This window comes from Helianthus annuus, chromosome 9 (assembly GCF_002127325.2).
Source record: "Helianthus annuus cultivar XRQ/B chromosome 9, HanXRQr2.0-SUNRISE, whole genome shotgun sequence".
Lineage (NCBI taxonomy): Eukaryota > Viridiplantae > Streptophyta > Magnoliopsida > Asterales > Asteraceae > Helianthus > Helianthus annuus.
This window is the reverse complement of record NC_035441.2, coordinates 8,201,923-8,223,102: the sequence shown is the minus strand read 5'-3', so window position 1 is coordinate 8,223,102 and position 21,180 is coordinate 8,201,923. Positions and strand designations below refer to the sequence as shown.

Genomic DNA, 21,180 nt, shown 5'->3' with positions numbered 1-21,180 from the left:
TAAAAGATACTTGCATTTGCTTGATTGAGGATTATTACTTGCTCAGGTAAATACTTTTAACTTATTTTCCGTTATACGGGCTTGGGTTACGGTATATAAAAATACCGCTTGGTCTGGCAATTGACCCCAACCCATTAGTAGTTGGGAATTATCAATGTGACCCGTTTAAAAATTTGTTTTGTTGGCTTTACGCCTTTGGGAGCTTAATGACCATGTCCCGGATATCCTTGGCATCATTTTACGAAATGGCCACGACCCCGACACGCGGGTGTAGGCGTACACCCGACGATGTGTCTATATTTATAAAGGTATAACCGTTGCTTTTCCTACCACGGCTTTATGCTATGTGGCGTGTCTATTAACCTTAAACCCGGCACGACCCGGGCGACTGAACGCATAGTGAACATGTAATTCTTTTACAAGATTTAACTTATAAATTATCCCAAGTTATAAAGAGTTTGTGCCTTGTACATTCAAATCAATTTCATTAAACCTTTTACAAAAGTGTCGGTTGAATGTATTTACCAGTGTAAACTGACGTATTTTCCCCAAAAAGATTAAATGCAGGTTCTGTACGAAATAGGCTGGCCACTCCTTAGCATCGTTAGAGTCTCGCAAGCTTGGGATGCCATTATCTGTTGAACAATATTTCTTTTTACTATGATCCCCTGTGGATTTATTTCGACTATTCGTGATACTTGGATATTACATTCGATGGTTGAAATATAATCTATCTTTATGCTTCCGCTGTGCATTTAAATATTGTGTGGTTTGACTATATTGTTGCCAACTACGTCACGGTAATCCCCCACCGGGCCCACCGGTGAAACACGTGGAAATCAGGGTGTGACAGTTTGAAAACAAAACCTTGACTGTTGTTTTTCGGCAACGGTTGGAGACCATATTCGAGTACTATGCATTCTGTATGCATTCAGGTTTCAATATTCTATGTTCCCAGAGGATAGTGAGGTTGGAGCCTAGGTATTTCTACAGAAAACCTATTCGCTGTAACCTAGAGCTCTGATACCAATCTGTCACACCCCGAAATTATCAGAGCATTGGCGTGACTGGACCGGTATCTTCATTGCACAGCGGAAGCAAATAATCTAAGTCCTTTAGAAATTGAACGCCACTAAATACTCGACTCTACTTAGTTCTCCTACTCCAACCATGCCTTGTCTTAGAAATGCAACCTGAGAAAGAAACATGCGAAAAATCAACATAAAGTTGAGCGAGTTCATAGTTTGTTTGTAAAAGATTTGAAATAAATCTTTTTGAATGACCAGTTTTTGTTGTATTGTTGAATGTTTAAATACTTGAATGAAAACATAGTATGTAACTTGTAGAATGTATGAATGCTTGAATGTAACTTGTAAAACGTATCTGTAACTGAGTACTATGAATGTTTGAGATTGCTAGTGGTTTGCAAGGCCACTAACATGTGTCACGACATAGGAAGCCACAACCTAGGCATTTTTGTCGACTTTGACTGAGACACAAAAGCACTCATTGGTAGAAGTAGGCCAAGAGTGGGGTTGCCTGAAACCCATTAGATCTAAACTTTTGTTCCGCGGTCTGAATGTATACGTTGATTAATGGTGCTTATGGTACCATATTCGTGACATGATCTAGAATGTTTCACTTGAATGTTTTTGTACTCCGTCATACCATTTTGTAAACATTGTAAGCTCTTGTATTTGTATTTTCCCGTAGTTTAGAAAATTAGAATTTGTGTGTATGCGTATTTCGAAAAATACGCTTGTTTGAAAAACCGGTATAAAACATAAGCTTTTCGTAAACCATGTGTGTCTGTTAAAACTTGCTCGTAAAATGGTTTATGAATATGTAATTCTTGTATGCTTTGCAAAATGTGCATGTCTTTCCACCCCGAAAACATTTAGAAAAATGTAAAATTGTAAAAAGGTGGGGTTATGAACTCACCTGAATATTCCTGTGCAAAGCTAGCTAAATACGACTTCGCGATGTCGTTTCCAAGACGAGACTTGCTAGCGTGCATTCTACAATATTCCTAACACGGAATATCTTATAAGTTTCTAATTAATGCGGTAACAAATCTACGTGTTACCGAGCTCTACCGAATCGTTAGTCGAACGATTTGACGGTACGTTGTTAACTTAATGAAAACGATTAAGTTAAACTTTATCGCCCCGGGAAGTTTTACGTGTATATAAAGAAATGTTCGTATGAAAGTAATATATAATACACTTGTATTATATATATATATATATATATGTTTGCCGAAATATACGTATATGCTGTTTTGGCGTTTGAATTAAATATAAAAAGTTATATTAGTATCATCGAGTCGTTCGATGTTGAAATAAATAGATACTCTATTTTTGTAAACGAGCACGAGTCGCTTGAAGTTTAAAATAAATATAAAACTATATTTATTTTCATAAAATAATTCTTATTGTTTAATAAATATACAAACTATATTTATTTTTGTAAATCGAATTCATGTTGTTTGACATTTGAAATATATGTATAAACTATATTCGTTTTATAAATCAAATTCGTGTTGTACGATATCTAAAATAAATATAAAAACTATATTTATTTTATAAGACGAAATCGTGTCGCGTGATATTTGAGATAAATATATGTACTATATTTATTTATAAAAGGATTCGAGTTCGTTTGAAATAAATATAATAATAACTATATCTATTTTTGTTGTCGAAATAATTTCCGTATCGTTGTTCTCGTAAGTTGCAAGTTGTTGTCGAAAGTTATACTCTTGTTTTTACTTTTATAAAAAGCGTTTGTAGTTGATTGGCTATATTTTGATATTAAAACGCGAATCGTTTTACGGATTTTTCTCGAAAAACGGGCAGAGTTTCCTCTGTTTTTGGACCACCCCGACAACACAAGTTGTCTTTATATTTTCAAAATTCAATCAATACTCAACAATAATTACGTATCATCAATTTATAAAAACGAAATAATAAATCAAAGTACTCTTTAACTATTACTTTCGTTATTTTGTTTGGTTCGAGCTCGTTATCACGTAAGTATAAATCACGAAAATACTAAACGTGTCATTAGTTTTTACCAAGTCTTCATGTTGAAACGTGGACTGAGTTGACCCGGGTTGACTCGCTGAGTTGACTGAGTCAACCGGGTTGACGGAGTTGAGTTGACCGGTTGACCGAGTAAACCGAACCCGAAACTGAGGCTGCCCCGCACCAAACTGACCTGAACATGCTTGAACCACTGTTGAGCCAAACCCATCTGTTGACTGAGTTGACTCGGTTGACCGAATCAACCCAGTCCCGAAATCTGACCCAAAACTTGCTGACTTGTTGACTGAACCGCACCGAGACACTCGAACCTGAACCGAGCCGCAATACACCTCCAAGCCGAATCGTTGAACCGCCCACCGTGAAACCCATCGGATAATGTCGAGGACCGCCGGATAACCAAACTGACTGGTGGTCCAAGTCTCTATCTCGTTCTCTGCTGCTTGAATCCCCAAAACGGAACCAGGTTGAGCCCGAAACCGGTGAGCTTGCCGGAAAAAGGCAAGGTCCGGCGGTCAATGGTACCGACCGCCGGTTCTTCCTCTCTGCTCGACTCGTTGCCGCCGCACCACCACCGGTCTGCGGTGGTGGTGTTCGTTTCTGTTGTTCGGGAAAAGGGGGTGTACTGTCGCCAGAACTGGAACAGAAGGAGGGAAGTAGGGCGGTGTCGGCTGGTGTGGTCGCCGGTTAACCGGTTGGGCCTGTCATCGACCACCAGTAATCATCAAGCGCCGCCACCCATAGTGGTGGCCGGCGGTTCTTCATCGAGGGAGGGAGAGAGCATTGAGTGGGTGTATGTGTTGTCTGAGAGTGTAATAGAGAGAGAGAAAGAGTGAGACAGACTTATGCTGTGTTCCAGAGATCCACTTAACAGGGGGAGGGGAGGGGAGGGGAGGGAAAATGGGGTTTTTTTTGCCTGATAATAGTCTTTCCAATTTGGAAAGACATGGAGGGGAGGGGAGGGATGGGGAGGGATTTTTAACTCGGGAACACACCTTTAAGTCTGTTGGTTTCATTTTTTTGGAATGAGAATAAAGAACCATAAGCCCCTATTTATATGCAAGTTTAGCTTGTGGGTTTTGGGCTTGGGCCCAAGGCCCACAAGCCCAATCTTGCGGTATTAGTGGCCGTGTAAGACCTACAAACCCGTTAACGCCCCCGATTAGCGTAGAACTATCGTAATCAAATTTCGTAGAAGCAATTTTTATGAAAAATAGTGTCAGTAGTCGCGTTCAGCGCGTTCATTTGTCAGTCATGGTGAAAATGGCGTAAAACCGTGCTGTTGCCGTTTTAATTCGTTTCCTAATCCGGTTTCAACTACGATTGTTAAAATTAAATTACGAAACAAAATATATCGAAATATTTAAGTTTCGAAGGTGACGCGCGTGCCCGATGCTTCTGTTTCGTTACCGGTATGTTTTCTGCAATCGCGTTTTCTCGTTCTTGTGTGCGTTTTGCGATGCACAGAAGCGAAATAAATTTCACAACGTTAATTCATAAGTATAGAATATTCGTAGAAAATCCGTATTTGTCGGCGTTGTCAGTATTCTATTCGGTTTCAATCGGTTGCCGTTTAACGTTTCGCAGGTTTCTCTGTAAACCCCCGTTCGCGCATTGTAACGTCGTATGGACGTTCCTAGGCATTCCAAAGGCCTAATTAAGTTTATTTGCGCTGTAAACACTATTTATTGTCGCGTTAATCGCTTGTTAATCATGTAATTAAGGGCGTAAATTAACGGTTGTCACAGCACACTTTCTTTGTAATACAAATTCACTCTTGTTGTATGTTGGAATTCTGCATTTTCTCCGTCTTTCTATGTTCCAATTCGTGCCCCTCTAACTTCTCGATCAGCATACTGATAGTCATGCTTTCATATGCTCGACTGTTTTTGAGAATCATCAGATAAGTTGACCAATCTCCGCCATATGGTAGAGCGTCGGCCAGCTTATCCACTAATTCATCTTGCACTTTATTTATACCCAAACTTCTCATCTCGGCTATCAGATGGCAGTATCTCTCGATGATTTGCTTTAACAATTCACCTTTTAAGCAAGATAATATACCAGACTCCTTTTTTATCAATGTTTTCTTACTTTTCAACATCTCTTTACCGCCTTCATATTTGTTCTTTAATGCGATCCGAATCGAATGTGCGGTTCCAAAGTGTTGTAAAAGAGTAAAGATGTCATCTTTAATTGATTGTTGAAAGTAATTCACCATCATCTTCTCTCTGACAAAAGTATCCTTTTCTTGCTGATTAAATTGCAGTAATGTTTTCTTTTGTCCACTTTCATTTAAAGGTTCGGTATGCTCTTCTAGGATAGAAAAGCAACACTCCATCGAGTTTGCTTGCACCCAGTTACAAAACCTTTCTCGCCAACCGTTAAATTCATCCATGTTCATCAATTTCTGTGGTTTGACGAATGTACCAAGCTCGTTGTCAAGATTCAAATTCGGAGCCATTGAAGACAATGATGTTGAAAAGGCGTAATAAAATGCATTATCCATCTTGTCTAAATCTCGAATTTCGTACAAAAGAACCCTTGAAATCAGTCAAACAGATCAATTCGTGCGAATGAAACAAAAACTGTATAGACAAATCACTCATGCGAATGGAATTTTAGAATGAATGGAAAATTCCTCTTCATGCGAGTGGGGTCTATTCGCGTGAATGGTTCCTTTCTACGAGTTTTCAAGTTACGTGTTTTTGCATATTTGATTGATTCTGATTGTGTTTTGGGCCAAAGTTTTCAAGGATTTGTTAAAAACACGTTTTAAATAATCTGGGTCATTCTGTCCATGGATTCAATCAGAAAAAGATGAAAAAGTAGAGTGAGTGGAAGTGAGAAGTGTAGAAATGTCTTCAAATGCTGAAATCTTGTGTGTAGAGTCTCTGAAGTCGGCCTCCAAGCCCTGATAGCACTTGTGAGGACCGTTTCGATCTCGTTAATGCTCTGGCGACCTCAATAAAGTTATTCGCATCTTGCAAAGTCCGATTGAATAGTAGACAAACACAAGATATTATCAATTAGCACTGATTTTAGTGAAAAATATCAAGTACAGACCTTAAAATAAACCGACAGCGCTTCGCCGTCCGAGTGCCAAAAGTTCTCAAATGCTCACACCCTCACACCTATTTATAGACAAACCAATCCGTGCGAGTGACACATCCCTTTTCATGCGAAGGACTCCTTCGTACGAAGAGGTTTAAACAATACAAATCTGAGACTCTAACACATTAACCTATTACATACATGACTTGATACGCTGATGTAGGCTATAGACATTATGCACTAACAGATCTCAATAAACCAGCTCCAAGAGTAGCATTCTGAAAGTGATTGTTAATCCCAGTAAATGGAACAAATACCATTTTGTACCTGAAAAACACAACACATTGCTTAAAAGTTCAATAGCAAAAAATAATTACATAGTATACATATAATTACGTAATGACATACTTGTTTAAGTTGTAAGTTGCATCAAATGACACATCACCAAAAACCTTGAAAGAGTCCAAAGGTGTGATTGATTGGGATTTGTTTATTAATATTAAGTAATAAAATATACTCACAATCACATTTGTGCATATCTGCCTTTGAAAGAGTCCATAGATGTGAAAGAGTCCAAAGGTGTGAAAGAGTCTAAAGATGTGAATTTGGATATGCAACAGATAATACTAAGTATGGTCCCAACAAAATCTGTTCTTCGGTTCAGAAAAGTTCTCCCCCTTTCGTCATAAGGCGTGGTCTGACTCTGAACCATTCCTGTGTTTAGGTCCCTACTAAGCATAATTCGTAAACTATCAATGGCTATTTGAAGACTTTTTCAAAAGTTTCTAGCAAAGCAAAAAAAAATGAGAAATGCTCTTACGAGGTAATTCTGAGTTAAACTACTCGTGTTAGCATGGAAGTCATTTTAGATTGCTCACCGGCCCAAAACAGTCCAGTTAATTGTTGTTGACTATCAATAGTATACTCGAAAGAAAAATCAGGAAGAAACTATTTCTTCTTCTTCTTCAGCATACTAACCAACATATCAGCATCAAACTCGCCAATATATGAATTTAAATCCTTTTTAAAGTTTTTAAAATCCACTCTAGTAGCACCAACATTTTCGAAACCACCATAAATTGTCCTCATTACAATAAAAGCCCTAACAGGACCAATATCAACCTTAGACATATTGCATAACACTTGCATTTGCTGATATGTCAAAAAGGACCAATGTTTTCAGTCGAAGATGTTCTAAAGTTGAAGACGGGTGAAAGTTCAAACAGGAATCCAGGTCCGTCAAGTTATGGGGGTCTGTTTAGATATGAGAAAGGAAGACGGATGTGTGGGTACATGGGAAGATGGAAGGAGGATCTTATGCAACTATTGAGGCTGAAGTATAGAGCATATTCAACGAATTGTGTTTAATTCAAAACATTATCAAACTTGTTGATCGAAAACGACTTTAAAACTGCTAGAGGGCTTAAAGGGGGATATTAAAGAATTATGGATCATCCGCTTAACATTGTTGTGGACACCACTAAGATGATGATGGAGCGAAACTGCACCCTAATTCATATGAGAATAGACAGGAGCCGGTGTGCAGGTCTGTTGGCCAAATTATGCGGAAGACCGTCACAGGAATACACCGTGTTGGAGGAACCACCAGCCCTATTGATATTGTATCTGTTACGAGTTGTAGATCGAGTTGGGAAAAGATCGTCAATGACTGGCTGTTAGTAATCATTGATATAAAAGTAAGGTAGCTAAATCAAACTTCTTTAATTCTTTTGCTTAGACTTGATGCTTATTGTTGGGATATTTAATGCATATAAGTTGATGTCATTCTTATATGATTCTTAGTTTGTACGCAATGTTTCAAGATATGTGATAGAATTACTTAAAACTGGAAACACATCTGAAGGAGCAAATCTTGGAAAGGGCATATACTTCTTCGGCAATTAACATGGTAAACGCGACCACACCTCGCCTTCTTTGTCTCGTCATATCTGCAAAACCATGAGACACATAAGAAAGGGTCAGAGACTCAAGTCTCTGATCACCCTCTGATGCTCAAGTTAGTGTTGGATTCACCATAGATATTGGTATGTATGTGAGTGTAAGCATAATAGTATGTGAAAGGGAGTTTGCGAAAGAAGGTAAGATGTTTTATGTTGATGAGGAGACTTCTATTTGTAGAAGCCTTGCAAGCTTAAACCAAATTGGCCACATCCAAATTGCGCTTATCGTATTGGGCTTTGGTCCATTTCGGAGGGTACCTCAACAAGTCCGCCTGGTCCGGTGTGATGTAGCCCAACTTGCATTATGCTAGACTAATCATTGTCTGGAAACGGAGTGTTGGATCAAACGCAATGTGCTTGCAATACTTGATCGCAAGTATACAAGTAAAAGGCTCTTTATATTACTTATGAAAGCTTTGCAAGTGATAGATGTTGAAATGAGACCCAAAAACACCTATTTATACATCTTAGGGCTGATCTAGATAGTTCCATATCTAGATAGTGCTATTACAAAATTCTTCAGGGTATTGTCTAGATTAATCTAAGTTAATATTCAGACATTTATTCAAAAGTACATGGTGGAAATATCTAGTATCTTTGATGAAATATCTTGGTGTTTCTAAGCCCTTCCGAGTAGCTTTGCTGGTCCAGAATGTTAGTACCATTCCGGAATATTCCTTCTAGGTCTTGAATTTATAGTAGACTATGACAAATGGGTTATATGAATTATGCTCATATATGTGAAATCGACTTAACCTTTAGAAATGTTTTAGTTTTTATTTACATTTTGATATAAATTCTATAAGAGACGGAGTCGTACCTAATATAGAAATTTCGGATTTAAACAGATATCCTTTATATATATATATCTTTTGCCTATATTTTCTTTTAGATCTTACATTATATTTATTATGTTATGTAAATCATGGAACCCACAAGTATTACAACTTTTTGATAATAAAACAAATACTACTTGACGCAAACTAACATATCGAAAACAATATGTATGTTGCAAGAACACTAACAACATTAAGGTGTTGTTTGTTTTTCCAGAGGTAAAATGTCTGCAGTCTACGGACCACATATGCAGACATCTGTAGCAGAAGAGGTGGACTAAACCTTTGCAGTCTGCAAGAAGAAGACTGTATCTTCTACAGACTGCTCAAAGTAACAAACCTGTGAAGGGGTCGACGGGGGAGGGAAGCCGGATGTGAAGGAGGAAGACGGTGAGGAGGGTGGTGACGGTGAAGGAAGAAGACGGTGGGTAGGGTGGCGACTGTGAAGGAGGTCGACGGGGGAGGGAAGCTGGCGGTGAATGAGGTCGGCGTGGGAGGGAAGGCGGTGGTGAAGGAGGAAGACGGTGGGGAGGGTGGCGGTGATGGATGGGTCGATGGTGGGGAGGGGTGGAGGCGGCAGGAGGAGAGGGGGCTAGGGTTTCATGTTATGTTTTGGTTTTAGGGCAAGAAGAGGTTAGAAGAAGCCATCCTACATCTGCAGCAAGAAGAGGACGCGCAAAGGTTTTTTAATGAAATGACTTCCAAAAAACAAAGCAACACAGACAAAAGATGACAAGAAAAACTTTTGTGAAGAAAACGCACACCTCTTAACTAAGACATTGTTTATTTAAACCACTACATGAATTACGATGTATACTAACATGCCAACAACAATATGTATGTTGCAAGCAATGTTTTAAAATCCGGTTTTTATAACGTACCGGATTTGGCTCAAAAACGGTTTAACCGGGTGTATTGGGCGGTTCAACCGGGTGTACCAGGCGGTTTTACCGGATGGTTCAACCGGTACAACTGGCCGGTTTGAACCGGTTTTTAAAACATTGGTTGCAAGAACACTAACAACATTAACTAAGACAGTGTTTATTTAAACATGTACATGAATTACAATGAAAAAAAGTAGCTACATAACGTGCAATGTATATATGTCACAAGAACTAATGCATATTTCTTCATAATCGTATTTAATAACATATTTGTTGGGGAATTTTCAGATTATCGGATGATCAGAGAAGCGTGTAGTCACTCTCAGATCAAATTATATCGGTGGTTCACCCGAATAATTATTCGGGAATTGTTCTCAAAATTATGAGTTGTGTCCGATTGAATTATTCTGAAGAACCACTGAAATAATTTGATCTCACACCTCTTAAATCATCCGTGTTTACTAAATTCCCCAATAGTTGTTTACATAGTCGAGATTCTATCTCCTTAGATATTTTTTAGTGACAGCTAGTCTTTTGCTACACAAAAAGCAAAGTTTTGTTACGACATGCAAAGCTTGTTTTTTTTTTTTTTTTTACAAAACCAGTTTCCATTACTTTATTTTATGCTTTGTTTTGGTAAAATCGAAAGACCGAAACATTTTCGAAGGGTCTATGTCTTTCAAGCGCTAAATTTAAACATTGGTACATGTTTTCTTTTAATTACAGGTTATATTTGATGACGCCGTAGAGAATAAGATAAAAATTGAAGAACTAAGGGGGGGTGGGGGTGGTCACTAGTGATAGAATTCCATCACTCACAAGCACCAATCAAGTTCCGTCATGTCATCAACCATTTTTCCATCACTCACAACCTTTTTTAGTGGCATTGCCTATCACTCACAACACCCAAAAATAAACCCCCATGTTCCCTCACAATTTCCACGGCGTGATAAAATCCACGCGTGGAATATTGCACGCGTTATAAACTTGAGTGGCGGTGGTCTTATTCATTGTTCCACGCGTTAATTTTGGCCATCACTGGGGAATAACGCTCTGCCCCCACTCCCCTAAGGACTAGAACCCCTAAGGACTAGAAAGATGGTTTCCCAATGCCAAAGTTATTGACTTGGAAGCAAAACTTGACCAAGAAGAGGGTTTGGAGAAGTAGAAATTAGCTAAAATCACATAAACTAATCGAAAAAAACCAATGAGCTAAGCCATAACTACCGTTTTAAGACAACCTATCTCCCATTAACCTAAATACCTAACAACATACAGACTCTAATAAACTTGATGTCATGTTTGGTCGAAAACCCTGACCCGACTAGTAATCATGTCAAAATGTTGAACCTCTAGTCGCGACATGTTTGTTAGACTAACTAGCCACGTGGACCCATCGACGACTTTGAACTTAGAACGAGAGTATTTATTCTCTCTAGAAGATAATGGCTACAGACCACCTATTTAAATGACAATTTGTGGAGATCAAGGTGCCAAAAAATGAAATTGTTGCACTCATCACACCCCACAAATTATACTAAAAGTTGGAACAAATTATACATAAAGTGATGATTAATCAACTCTACCATATGCAATTTTCTCCTTTCTTTGGCTGTTCAAAACAAAATGGTCTATACATTATTAGCCATTCTACTAGTATTGCAACCTGTGACAACTTATAACCCACCCTCCAATTATCTACAAAATGGAGGGTTTTGCTACATTTTGATGGGTGAACTTCGGGTTCGGATGAGTTAAACTTCCACGTCATTCTAGTTCTTTCAGAAAATCGACGTTATCAACAAAAACCTGCAAAATATTAACAAATTATCAAAATACGATACAAAGAAGTGTTTTGTGAGTCAATGTGAACTTACCGTTTTCCAACCATCTGGATCTAAACACGCGGTAATTTTGGTGCTAATTCCCGGTAAGGGTCCTGGTTCTCTGGTAATTTTCCCGCCAAAAACTTTAATTGCTTCTGCGGTTTTATAAACATCGTCTGTGCCTATTGCTATCTGTTTATTAAACAAAAAATCGGTTACAAAATCTAGTATGTTAAGATGGTATTCCATGATATAATTGCAATTGAGAAAAAAAGAGTAAAATGCCATTTTCGTCCCTGAGGTTTGGCCAGTTTTGCGATTTTTGTCCAAAGGTTTGGTTTTCCGCATCTGGATCCAAAAAGGTTTGAAATCTTGCCATATTCATCAGGCTCATTAACTTCATCCATTTTTCTCCGTTAAGTCAGGTGTATTTCCGTCTTTTATGTTAACGGATTCGGTCAGGTGTATTTTAAATGCTTGTACATAAAGTGAAAAAGACCGAATTGCCCTTTAAATTAACAAAAAAGACAAAAATACCCCTGACTTAACGGAGAAAAAATGAATGGAGTTAACGAGGTGGATGAAAATGGCAAGGTTTCAAACCTTTTGGATCCAGATGCGGAAAAACAAACCTTTGGACAAAAGTCACAAAACTGACCAAACCTCAGGGACGAAAATGGCATTTTACTCGAAAAAGAAAAGAAGAGAAGATATATCTTTATTAACCTGAGCATAAGCGTTTCCTTTGTCATATTCTGTGACCCCATAATTGTAAGTCAACTCTAGTACAGCGTTTTTATCTTCTGGTCCATAACCCATCATTGCTATGGTGTACTGCAACATCAAATATTTGTTTTGTGGATATTAGAAATGTTACAGTCTTGTTTATTTGTTTAAGAAGACGATAAATGTTCAAGTTCTAGACATTTTGGGTATAAAAAATTAAAGATTCCAAAACATGGAAAACAATGATGCAAATACTTAATGAAAAACGACAATTATAAGTTTATAACATTTGGGAACTGGTAAACCACATAGTGATGAGCTCGGTACCGTACCGATACTGAACCGAAAGTACTGATCCTGAAAACGCAAAAAGTGGGTACTAAATTGGTATCAAAAATGGTTCGGTACACTACCGGTACTTCGTACAAAATGACCAAGCCATGTAGGCATATATATATATATATATAATTATATATAGGGAGAAGATCATGCGAGAACCACCTCTTATTGCGAGAACCAATGTGAACACAACCAAAAATGCCTAAAAATAGCTAAAAATCACACAAAAATTTTTTTTTTGTTTAATAATTTTTATATAAAAATCGCTAATTTTCGAAGCCAAAAAAAAAAAAATTAAAAAATTTTTTTTTGGCCACTAAAAGTAGCGATTTGAGCATAAAAAATATTAAAAAAAAAATTAGATTTTTTTAGTTTTTTTTAGTTTTTTTGGGGGTTTAGTTTTTAGCATTTTAGCTTTGGGGGGGTTAGGTTTTTTTAGCTATTTTAGGTTGTGTTCACATTGGTTCTCGCGGTTCTCGCAATAAATGGAGTTCTCGCATGAGCCCCTCCCTATATATATATATATATATAGGGGAAGGTTAACGTACAATAGCTCCTTAATGTGCGACGGTACGCGACTTAATTACGCATGTTCATTTGTAAAATTACGCACGTTATAAATTTCAAACCCTAATTATGCATGAAGAAGAAAATCACGCATGTTCAAAACACAAATCACGCATAGGTTGGTTTTTACCCTAATTATGCATGTTATATCATAATTACGCACGTTATTTTGTTGGTCGCGTACCGTCGCACGTTAAGAGACTTTTTGTATATTAAACTCCCTCTCTCTCTCTATATATACATATATATATGTAGGGTAAAGTTCTTGTACAAATAATCTTAACATACTAAACATACAAATTGAAGGAAAACTCAAAAAGACAAGGTGGCATTTTTGTAATTATCAATAACTATCAAAGTTACTCTACAAATATACCTAAAAAAACCTAACCACTCCCCCCACCCCCAAAAAAAACCTAAACCCCCCACCCCCAAAAAAAACCTAAACCCCCCACCCCCCCCCACCCCCCAAAAACCTAAAAAAACCCCCCACCCACCCCCCCCCACCCCCAAAAACCTAAAAAAACCTAACCCCCCCCCCCCACCCCACCCCACCCAAGCTAAAATGCTAAAAACTAAACCCCCAAAAAACCTAAAAAAATCTAAAAAAATAAAAAAAAACACACACACACATTATTTTATTTTATTTTTTTAACATTTTTTATTAAAAAATCGCTACTTTTAGTAGCAGCCAAAAAAAATTTTTTTTTTTTTTTTTGCTAACGAAATGTAGCGATTTTTTAACAAAAAATGTTTAAAAAAAATTTGTGTTTTTTTAGGTATTTTTGGTTGTAACTTTGATAGTTGGTGGTAATTACAAAAATGCCACCTTGTCTTTTTGGGTTTTCCTTCAATTTGTATGTTTAGTATGTTAAGATTATTTGTCTTTGATCTTTTGCCTATATATATATCGCTAATTTGTTAATTTACCTTGTATTCAGGGTTGTCCTTTCGGCGAAGGAGCTCCATACCAAACGCCTAAAGTATACACATGATTAGGTTAGCTCACAAAAAAGAGATTGAATATGATCATTAAAAAAATCTTATTTGCAAAAAATCCTCGAACCTTCTCATGAAAAGCAATGGAACGATCAAGATCTCCAACACGAAGCATTACTTGACAAAGGGGTTCAGGAGTGGGACCCCTTTCTATAAGTTCAAATTTATAACCATCCGGATCTTCAACAAATGCAATAACTGTTTTTCCACCTTTGACGGGACCCGCTTCCCGGGTTACAGTGCCTCCCTTAGCCTTTATGAGATCAACAGTCTTGGCAACCTATAAAACCCCAACAAGTTATTTTATAAAATAAGTTCTTTTTGTTATTTGTATAAACAGCTTTTGCTTCTAAGCATCTTATTATGGGTCAAATAATTAGTTGTGAATAATCAGTTCCATAAAATTACCTATTTATCCCTTTTTAACATAATTTGACATACATTTTTCTTCTGCTTCACAAAATTCCTCTCCATTTTTCACAAAATGCCGTTTTTGGTCATTTTATCTATTATTTTCTTTAGAGTAAAGTACAAGGTTGGTCCCTGTAGTTAACCAAAATTTTGGATTTAGTCCCTAGTTTTTCAAAAGTGCGCGCATGGTCCCTGTGGTTTGCACTTTGCAACGTATTTAGCCCCCAACGTTTAGTGACTAAATGAGTTACAAAGCGCGTATCACAGGAACCATCTGCGTACTTTGAAAAAGCTAGGTACTAAATCCAAAATTTTGGTTAACCACAAGGACCATCCATGTACTTTTTGGCAAAAGTTGGGGACTAAATGCGTTACAAAGTGCAAACCACAGGGACCAACCGCGTACTTTAAAAAAGCTAGGGACTAAATCCAAAATTTTGGTTAACCACAAGGACCATCTGTGTACTTGACTCTTTCTTAAATGATCAGAAAATGCACACTAACAATTAAACATGTCATCATCTTATTTTAAAAACCGACTCTGTTTTTCACAAATTTGTCTTCATGGTCATGTTATCTATTAATTTCTTAAATACTAAGAAATTGTCAAACATACAAACAAGTGATTATCTGATCATTGCAACTTCAAAACACTCAAACAGCACAAGCACATCCAAACACTATCTTCTACAGTCCGTTTTGTTACAATATTATTCAATATCACATATTCCTTTCAAATGCATATCCAAACACACCTATATCTAGGATTAAGACCTCACACACTAAAGCAGTAGCTTGGTTTTTTTGCTGCATATACGTCAACTACAAGAGAGATAATAAAGCTTTTGTTTTTCCTATAAAGAAGACACGTTATATAGATATGAGTAAGGCCAACATTTTCTACATATTTTCTACATATACAAAAACAAGTTAGGGGAATAGTGCCACGCAGCTGCGTGGCACTCCCCTATTAGACCAACAATTTTATTATTTTATATTCACTTTAAAATTACGGTTTCGTCCTTAATTTAAAATAAAATTACGTTTTTGCCTCCACTTCAAAATAAAATTACGATTTTGCCCTCGGTTCAAAATTATGATTTTATCCCCAGATTACAATTACAATTTTGGCCCTAATTCAAAATAAATTTTTGCTTTTGCCCCAAACTAAAGATGACGATTTTGCAATTTCGCCCCGTTTCAAAAATTATGATTTCGCCTTCAGTTTAAAATTATGTTTTTGCCCGGTTCAAAATAAAAGTATGCTTTTGCCCCCCAATTCAAAATTACGATTTTGCCCTCAGTTCAAAATTTTGTTTTGCCCCAGTTCAAATTATAAATATAGTTTTGTCCCTAGCTTAAAATTACGATTTTGTCCTTAGTACAAAGTTATATTACGATTTTGTCTCTAGTTCAAATTTATAGTATTGCCATCACTTTAACTTTTGGCAAATTACGATTTTACCCAAGTCAACAAATACAACTTTACCCTCAGTTCAAATTACAGTATTGCTATCGTTTTAGTTTTTTTAGCAAAACTATAAAAGTGTTTTTTAATTGGTTGACTGGATTTAATTTTTTTCCATGTTAAGGAGCTGCCTGACACTCGCTCATTAATCCTGACAAACTACAGTTTTGCCCTGAGCTCAGAACTACGGTCTTGTCATCATTTTAGTTTTTTTTTTTCCTAACAAAAGTATAATAGTGTTTTTATAATTGATTGAGAATTAATCGGCCATCGCCCGGCAACGCGGGCGGGGCAACAACTAGTAAAAAATACAAAAGCTAAAAGAATTAATCAGCTTAAATCAATCAACATCATGGAAATTGACAGTGTATATGCAGATGCAAGAACCGATAGAAATCAACTGGTAAAATATTCACTCACATCATCAACCGCAATGCCAAAATGACCAAATGCAGTTCCGATGTCGTATTTATCAACTCCATAATCTGGCAACATGAATGTATATTAGCCATATGCAAAGAATTCATACATAACTATTGGCCTGATAAAAAGTAGTTTGAAGATAGTTTACTATATGTGAGTTCAATCACAAAGTGAGAATCTTCCGGTCCATATCCAAGAAACGCATTTGTGTATTTCTCCTCAGGTACGTCTCGTTTTCTCAACAGTTTCATCCCTAGGCACTCTGTATAGAACCTGCAAACACATTTCAGGCGTATCCACATATTAATTATTAACAAAAAAAGATAAAAAAATAATATGTAATATAAAAAGTTACTTTATTGTTCTGTCCAAGTCACCAACACGATAAACTACGTGAAGCATTCTTCTCTTGTCGTTTTTTACCCATTCCAACGCATTTTCTTGCGTGGTTGCTGTGCTTCCTTGAGCCATGTTTACTATTGTTTTAGATGCTGATTTACTGTTTACTTCTTGTCTAAATATCTTAAAAGCTTTAAGACCGAAGTTTTTTGACTGTGATCCCGCTGGACAAAACATAAAAAGCCACATGGTAATATAAGATAATAACAGAGTAACAGACTATGAACTACCACTATATAATATCTATCACATAGTTGTCGATAGCGAATAGCGACAAATAGCGACAAGGCACCTATAGGCTACGTAACGAATAGCGACGGCTATTTTATAGATAGCGATTACACTAGAAAAAGAATTTTCAAAATTTTTATATGTATATTACATCAAAATACCCTTGTATATATGCTATTTTACATGTATATTTAACAAAAACCTATAAATCCAGCTATTTTATAGGCTTATAGCTATATCTAATTGATATTTACATCCAAAAAAAATACCTAACTGTCGCTAAATACGCTATTGGTCGCTATGACCCATATAGCGACACTTGGTCGCATGGCTACATAGCGCGCTATAGCGGTCGCTATAGCCACTATTGACAACTATGATCTATCAAATGAAAGTCTTCTGTTAAATCTATTTATCATCACCGATATACAAAATTAAGTTCAGTCAGCCTTGCTTTTTTAAGCACCTTGAGTGCGCTGCCCCATCGACAACTATGCATATAAACAATATAAGGTTATATTAATTCCACTAATCAACATAGTGTTATATTAGCTTCTGTCTTATATTCGAATAAATTCCTACATGTTCTTCAACAGCAAATCGAACGAAACACACAAATGTCCACAAATGCACTAAAATTCGTTAACTCGTACACATAAAGCCATAAAGTAAACCTAATTATACAAATTCAAACCAAAATACGATACAAACCATAGTTGTTAAAAGCCATCGCCTCTTACGCCTAGGCCCATTTTTCAGGCGAGGCGAGGCAGTTGCGCCTTAAGTCGAGGAAATTGCGCTTTAATTCTCCAGGTGATGGTTCATGTGCACATTCCGGTGAGATTCCTAGATTCTGAAAAGTTTCCGGCCAACTTCTCTAATTTCCGGCAAGATTCTAGCCAAATCTGGACTTTTATCTAAGGGAAACTACTTTTCTACACTAATACACTAATATTTTAGAACTTTTGGTACTAAATAGATGATATAAGGTGTTATATAATAGACTTTGTTTATTTTATTTAAAGAATAGTATACTTTTTCTAATACATAATATACATATATATATATATATTTTTCATTATGCGCTTTATTTTTCTCAGGCCCTTGGTTTTTTTGCGCTTTGCGCCTAGGCCCTAGGCGAGGCCTGTGCGCCTTGAGTGCGCCTAGAGCCTTTAATAAGACCATGCGTAGTGGTAAGGGTGAATAATGCCCCCACCCTTGGGCGTTTTCCGCCATGTGGCAGTCCAGTCAGCAAGGGGCATTATTGGGCGTTTTTCTAAAATGGGTGTGGTGGGAATGTGGGTATTATGTTAAAAAGGGGTGTAAAGGATTAAATTAAAAAAAAAAACTAACCAAAAAAAGGGGATTGACCAAGAAAAAGAGGGATGCATGTGATTGGCCAACAGTTTTCCATTTTGGCGTGATTTAAAACACGCTTCGGAGCTTTTTTCGAAAATAACGCCCAAGGGGGTGGGGGGCATGATTGGGTGTGTTTGGGGGCTTTTTTTGAAAAAAACATGCCCACTACGCATGGTCTAACTATGATACAAACAACCCTACCTATCCACATACACACAAATTATGCTCAAATGCACTAAAGCCTGTTAACTTGTAAGCATAAACTGAACCTAATTAAACAAATTAAAACCAAAATACAACACAAACAACCATATCAATCCACACACACACACACACACACACACAAATTAAACGTTCAAATCAACAACAAAAGCCAAAACCTGTTCACCTCTATGATATGCACAAATGCACTAAAATTCGTTAACTCGCACACATAAACTAAGCCTAAGTAAACAAATTCAAACCAAAATATAACACAAACAACCATATCAATCCACACACAAACTAAACACTCATATCAACAACAAAATACAAAACCTATTCACATCCATAATTCACACAAACACTAAAATTCCTCAACTCGTAAGCATAAACTATACCTGATTATACAAATTCAAACAAAATATAACACAAACAACCATATCTATCCACATACACACAAACTAAACGCTTAAATCAACAACAACAACAAAAACAAAACCTATTCACATCCATAATTCGCACAAATGCACTAAAATCCGTTAACTCATACACACAAACTAAACCTAATTAGGTAAATTCAACTCAAAACACAATATAATCATAAAAACAACCATATCAATCCACATAAACACAAACTAACCGTTCAAATCACCAATAAACAAAACAAAACCTAATTCTATCCATAAATTCATACCAGTGGAGCCAAAGTGGACCGAATTGAACCGAGAAGAAGCATTAATCACGCCGATGCTGCCACTGAACCGAGCAGTGGCGAACGATGCGATTGTAGGACGAATCGCTGACGTCATCGGTAAAATCCGCACCATTTTTGTTCAAGAAATTTCACAAATTAGAAGCATAAACGCAGAATTTGGATTTTGTTCGAACTCGAAATCTGACGTATTATTTTTTTTAAGCTATAATTTAACTAAAAACAAATACATTTTTTCTCTGGTTTTCGATTAAATAATATTTTTTATACTTTCGAAATATATTAAATTAAAAAATTATAAAAGGTGAAAGTGTCTTCTCAAATTTATTTACAGATAAACAGTAACATTTTTTCTCTCCTCTACCCACAATCACTTTCAACGAGTTACAATCATTTTTCATAATATAAAAAGCTCACTCACAAAATTTGGGGGACGAATTATGAATGCTCTCAGCTCGGTATCATACAGATAGTGAAAACCATTAAAAATGGGTACCCATATTGATATTGAAAGTGTTTGACATCGTAAAAATGGGTACTCATAATGATATTGAAAGTGTTTGATATCATATAGTAATTCGAAAAATATAAAGCGAGTAAAATGTCGTGACGTACAAAACCGATGCCAAATCGAAAATACAGATTCTGAAAAACGTCAAAAGTGAGTATGTGTACCAGTATTGGTATTGAATGTGTTCGGTACTATATGGTATGGTAGTGGCGGAGCTTGAGCAAAAGTTCCGAGGATGCGGAAAGTAATGACTCTAAATTTTTTTTCCTATCGCTATGTTTCGAGTTATATGTTCGGGTCGGATATTTGATTCGGGTCTGGTCAAATAATAATAACTCCAAGTAAAACTACATAAATCTTTATTCATTCAAATGAGACGTTCTTATACATAAAAGAACGTTTTTTTTTTTATTTAACAAAAGTAAAGACCAAATATTTATTATGATGCGAGATAAATTTTAAGTACCTGGATGAAGAATTACAACTCAGCCCAACGATCTTTAAGATAAATGGTAATTACCTTTAAGATAAAAGAGAACCCTCAACTTTGATTTATATATAAAGTAGTACCAAACTTACTTAAAGTTTACAAACAATTATAAAACTTACTAATAGCCCGTTCTTCACATTTTTTTAACTCGATATGAAAATATGTATAAATATTTTTGACAATAAACTTGGTAGAGGCAGGTGATTTTTAGGCAAAATAATTGACGGGAGCAGACCTATATAATTTTAAAATTTTCAGACGAAAAAATCGAAAATATTACACTGCTAACCAAAACAATCGGGGGGAGGGGTGGATCCCCCGTCCCTTAAAAGCTAGGCCAATAAGGTATGGTACCAGTACGGTAATTCGAAAATATAAAATGAGAAAAAATATTGTAACGTACAGAACCGACGCCAAATAAAAAATACCGATTCCGAAAAATGTCAAAAGTGAGTATGGGTGCCCGTATTGGTATTGAAAGTGTTTGGTACTGTACCAGTACGGTAATTCGAAAATATAAAATGAAAAAAAAAATACCATAACGTACGGAACCGATGCCAAATCAAAAATACCGATTCTGAAAAACATCAAAAGTGAGCATGGGTACCCGTATTGGTATTGAAAGTGTTTGGTACCGTATGGTTCATACATCTGCCTCTGAATGGTTAAGCATTATTCTGAGTTTGAATGGTTAAGACCTCTTATCTGAATTGGTCAGACATATGCCTCTAAATGGTTA

The 21,180-nt window shown here is 36.5% G+C and overlaps 1 protein-coding gene and 1 long non-coding RNA gene across 2 annotated transcripts; both read right to left on the bottom strand.

The window, feature by feature from the left end:
* Window positions 1–6,055: 6,055 nt before the first annotated feature.
* Window positions 6,056–8,471, bottom strand: LOC110874073. Its single transcript, XR_002555613.2, has 2 exons — window positions 6,620–8,471; window positions 6,056–6,425 (listed from the first exon to the last, which is right to left on the bottom strand). It is a non-coding gene; the product is annotated as an uncharacterized LOC110874073 (long non-coding RNA).
* A 2,799-nt stretch (window positions 8,472–11,270) lies between these two features.
* On the bottom strand, window positions 11,271–19,626 carry LOC110877106 (probable lactoylglutathione lyase, chloroplastic). Its single transcript, XM_022125266.2, has 9 exons — window positions 19,423–19,626; window positions 16,894–17,101; window positions 16,687–16,811; window positions 16,536–16,600; window positions 14,304–14,516; window positions 14,168–14,215; window positions 12,332–12,439; window positions 11,657–11,797; window positions 11,271–11,588 (listed from the first exon to the last, which is right to left on the bottom strand). The coding sequence occupies exons 1-9, from the start codon at window positions 19,553–19,555 to the stop codon at window positions 11,547–11,549; spliced, it is 1,083 nt and encodes a 360-aa protein (XP_021980958.1). The 5' UTR covers window positions 19,556–19,626; the 3' UTR covers window positions 11,271–11,546.
* Between the last annotated feature and the right edge of the window lie 1,554 nt (window positions 19,627–21,180).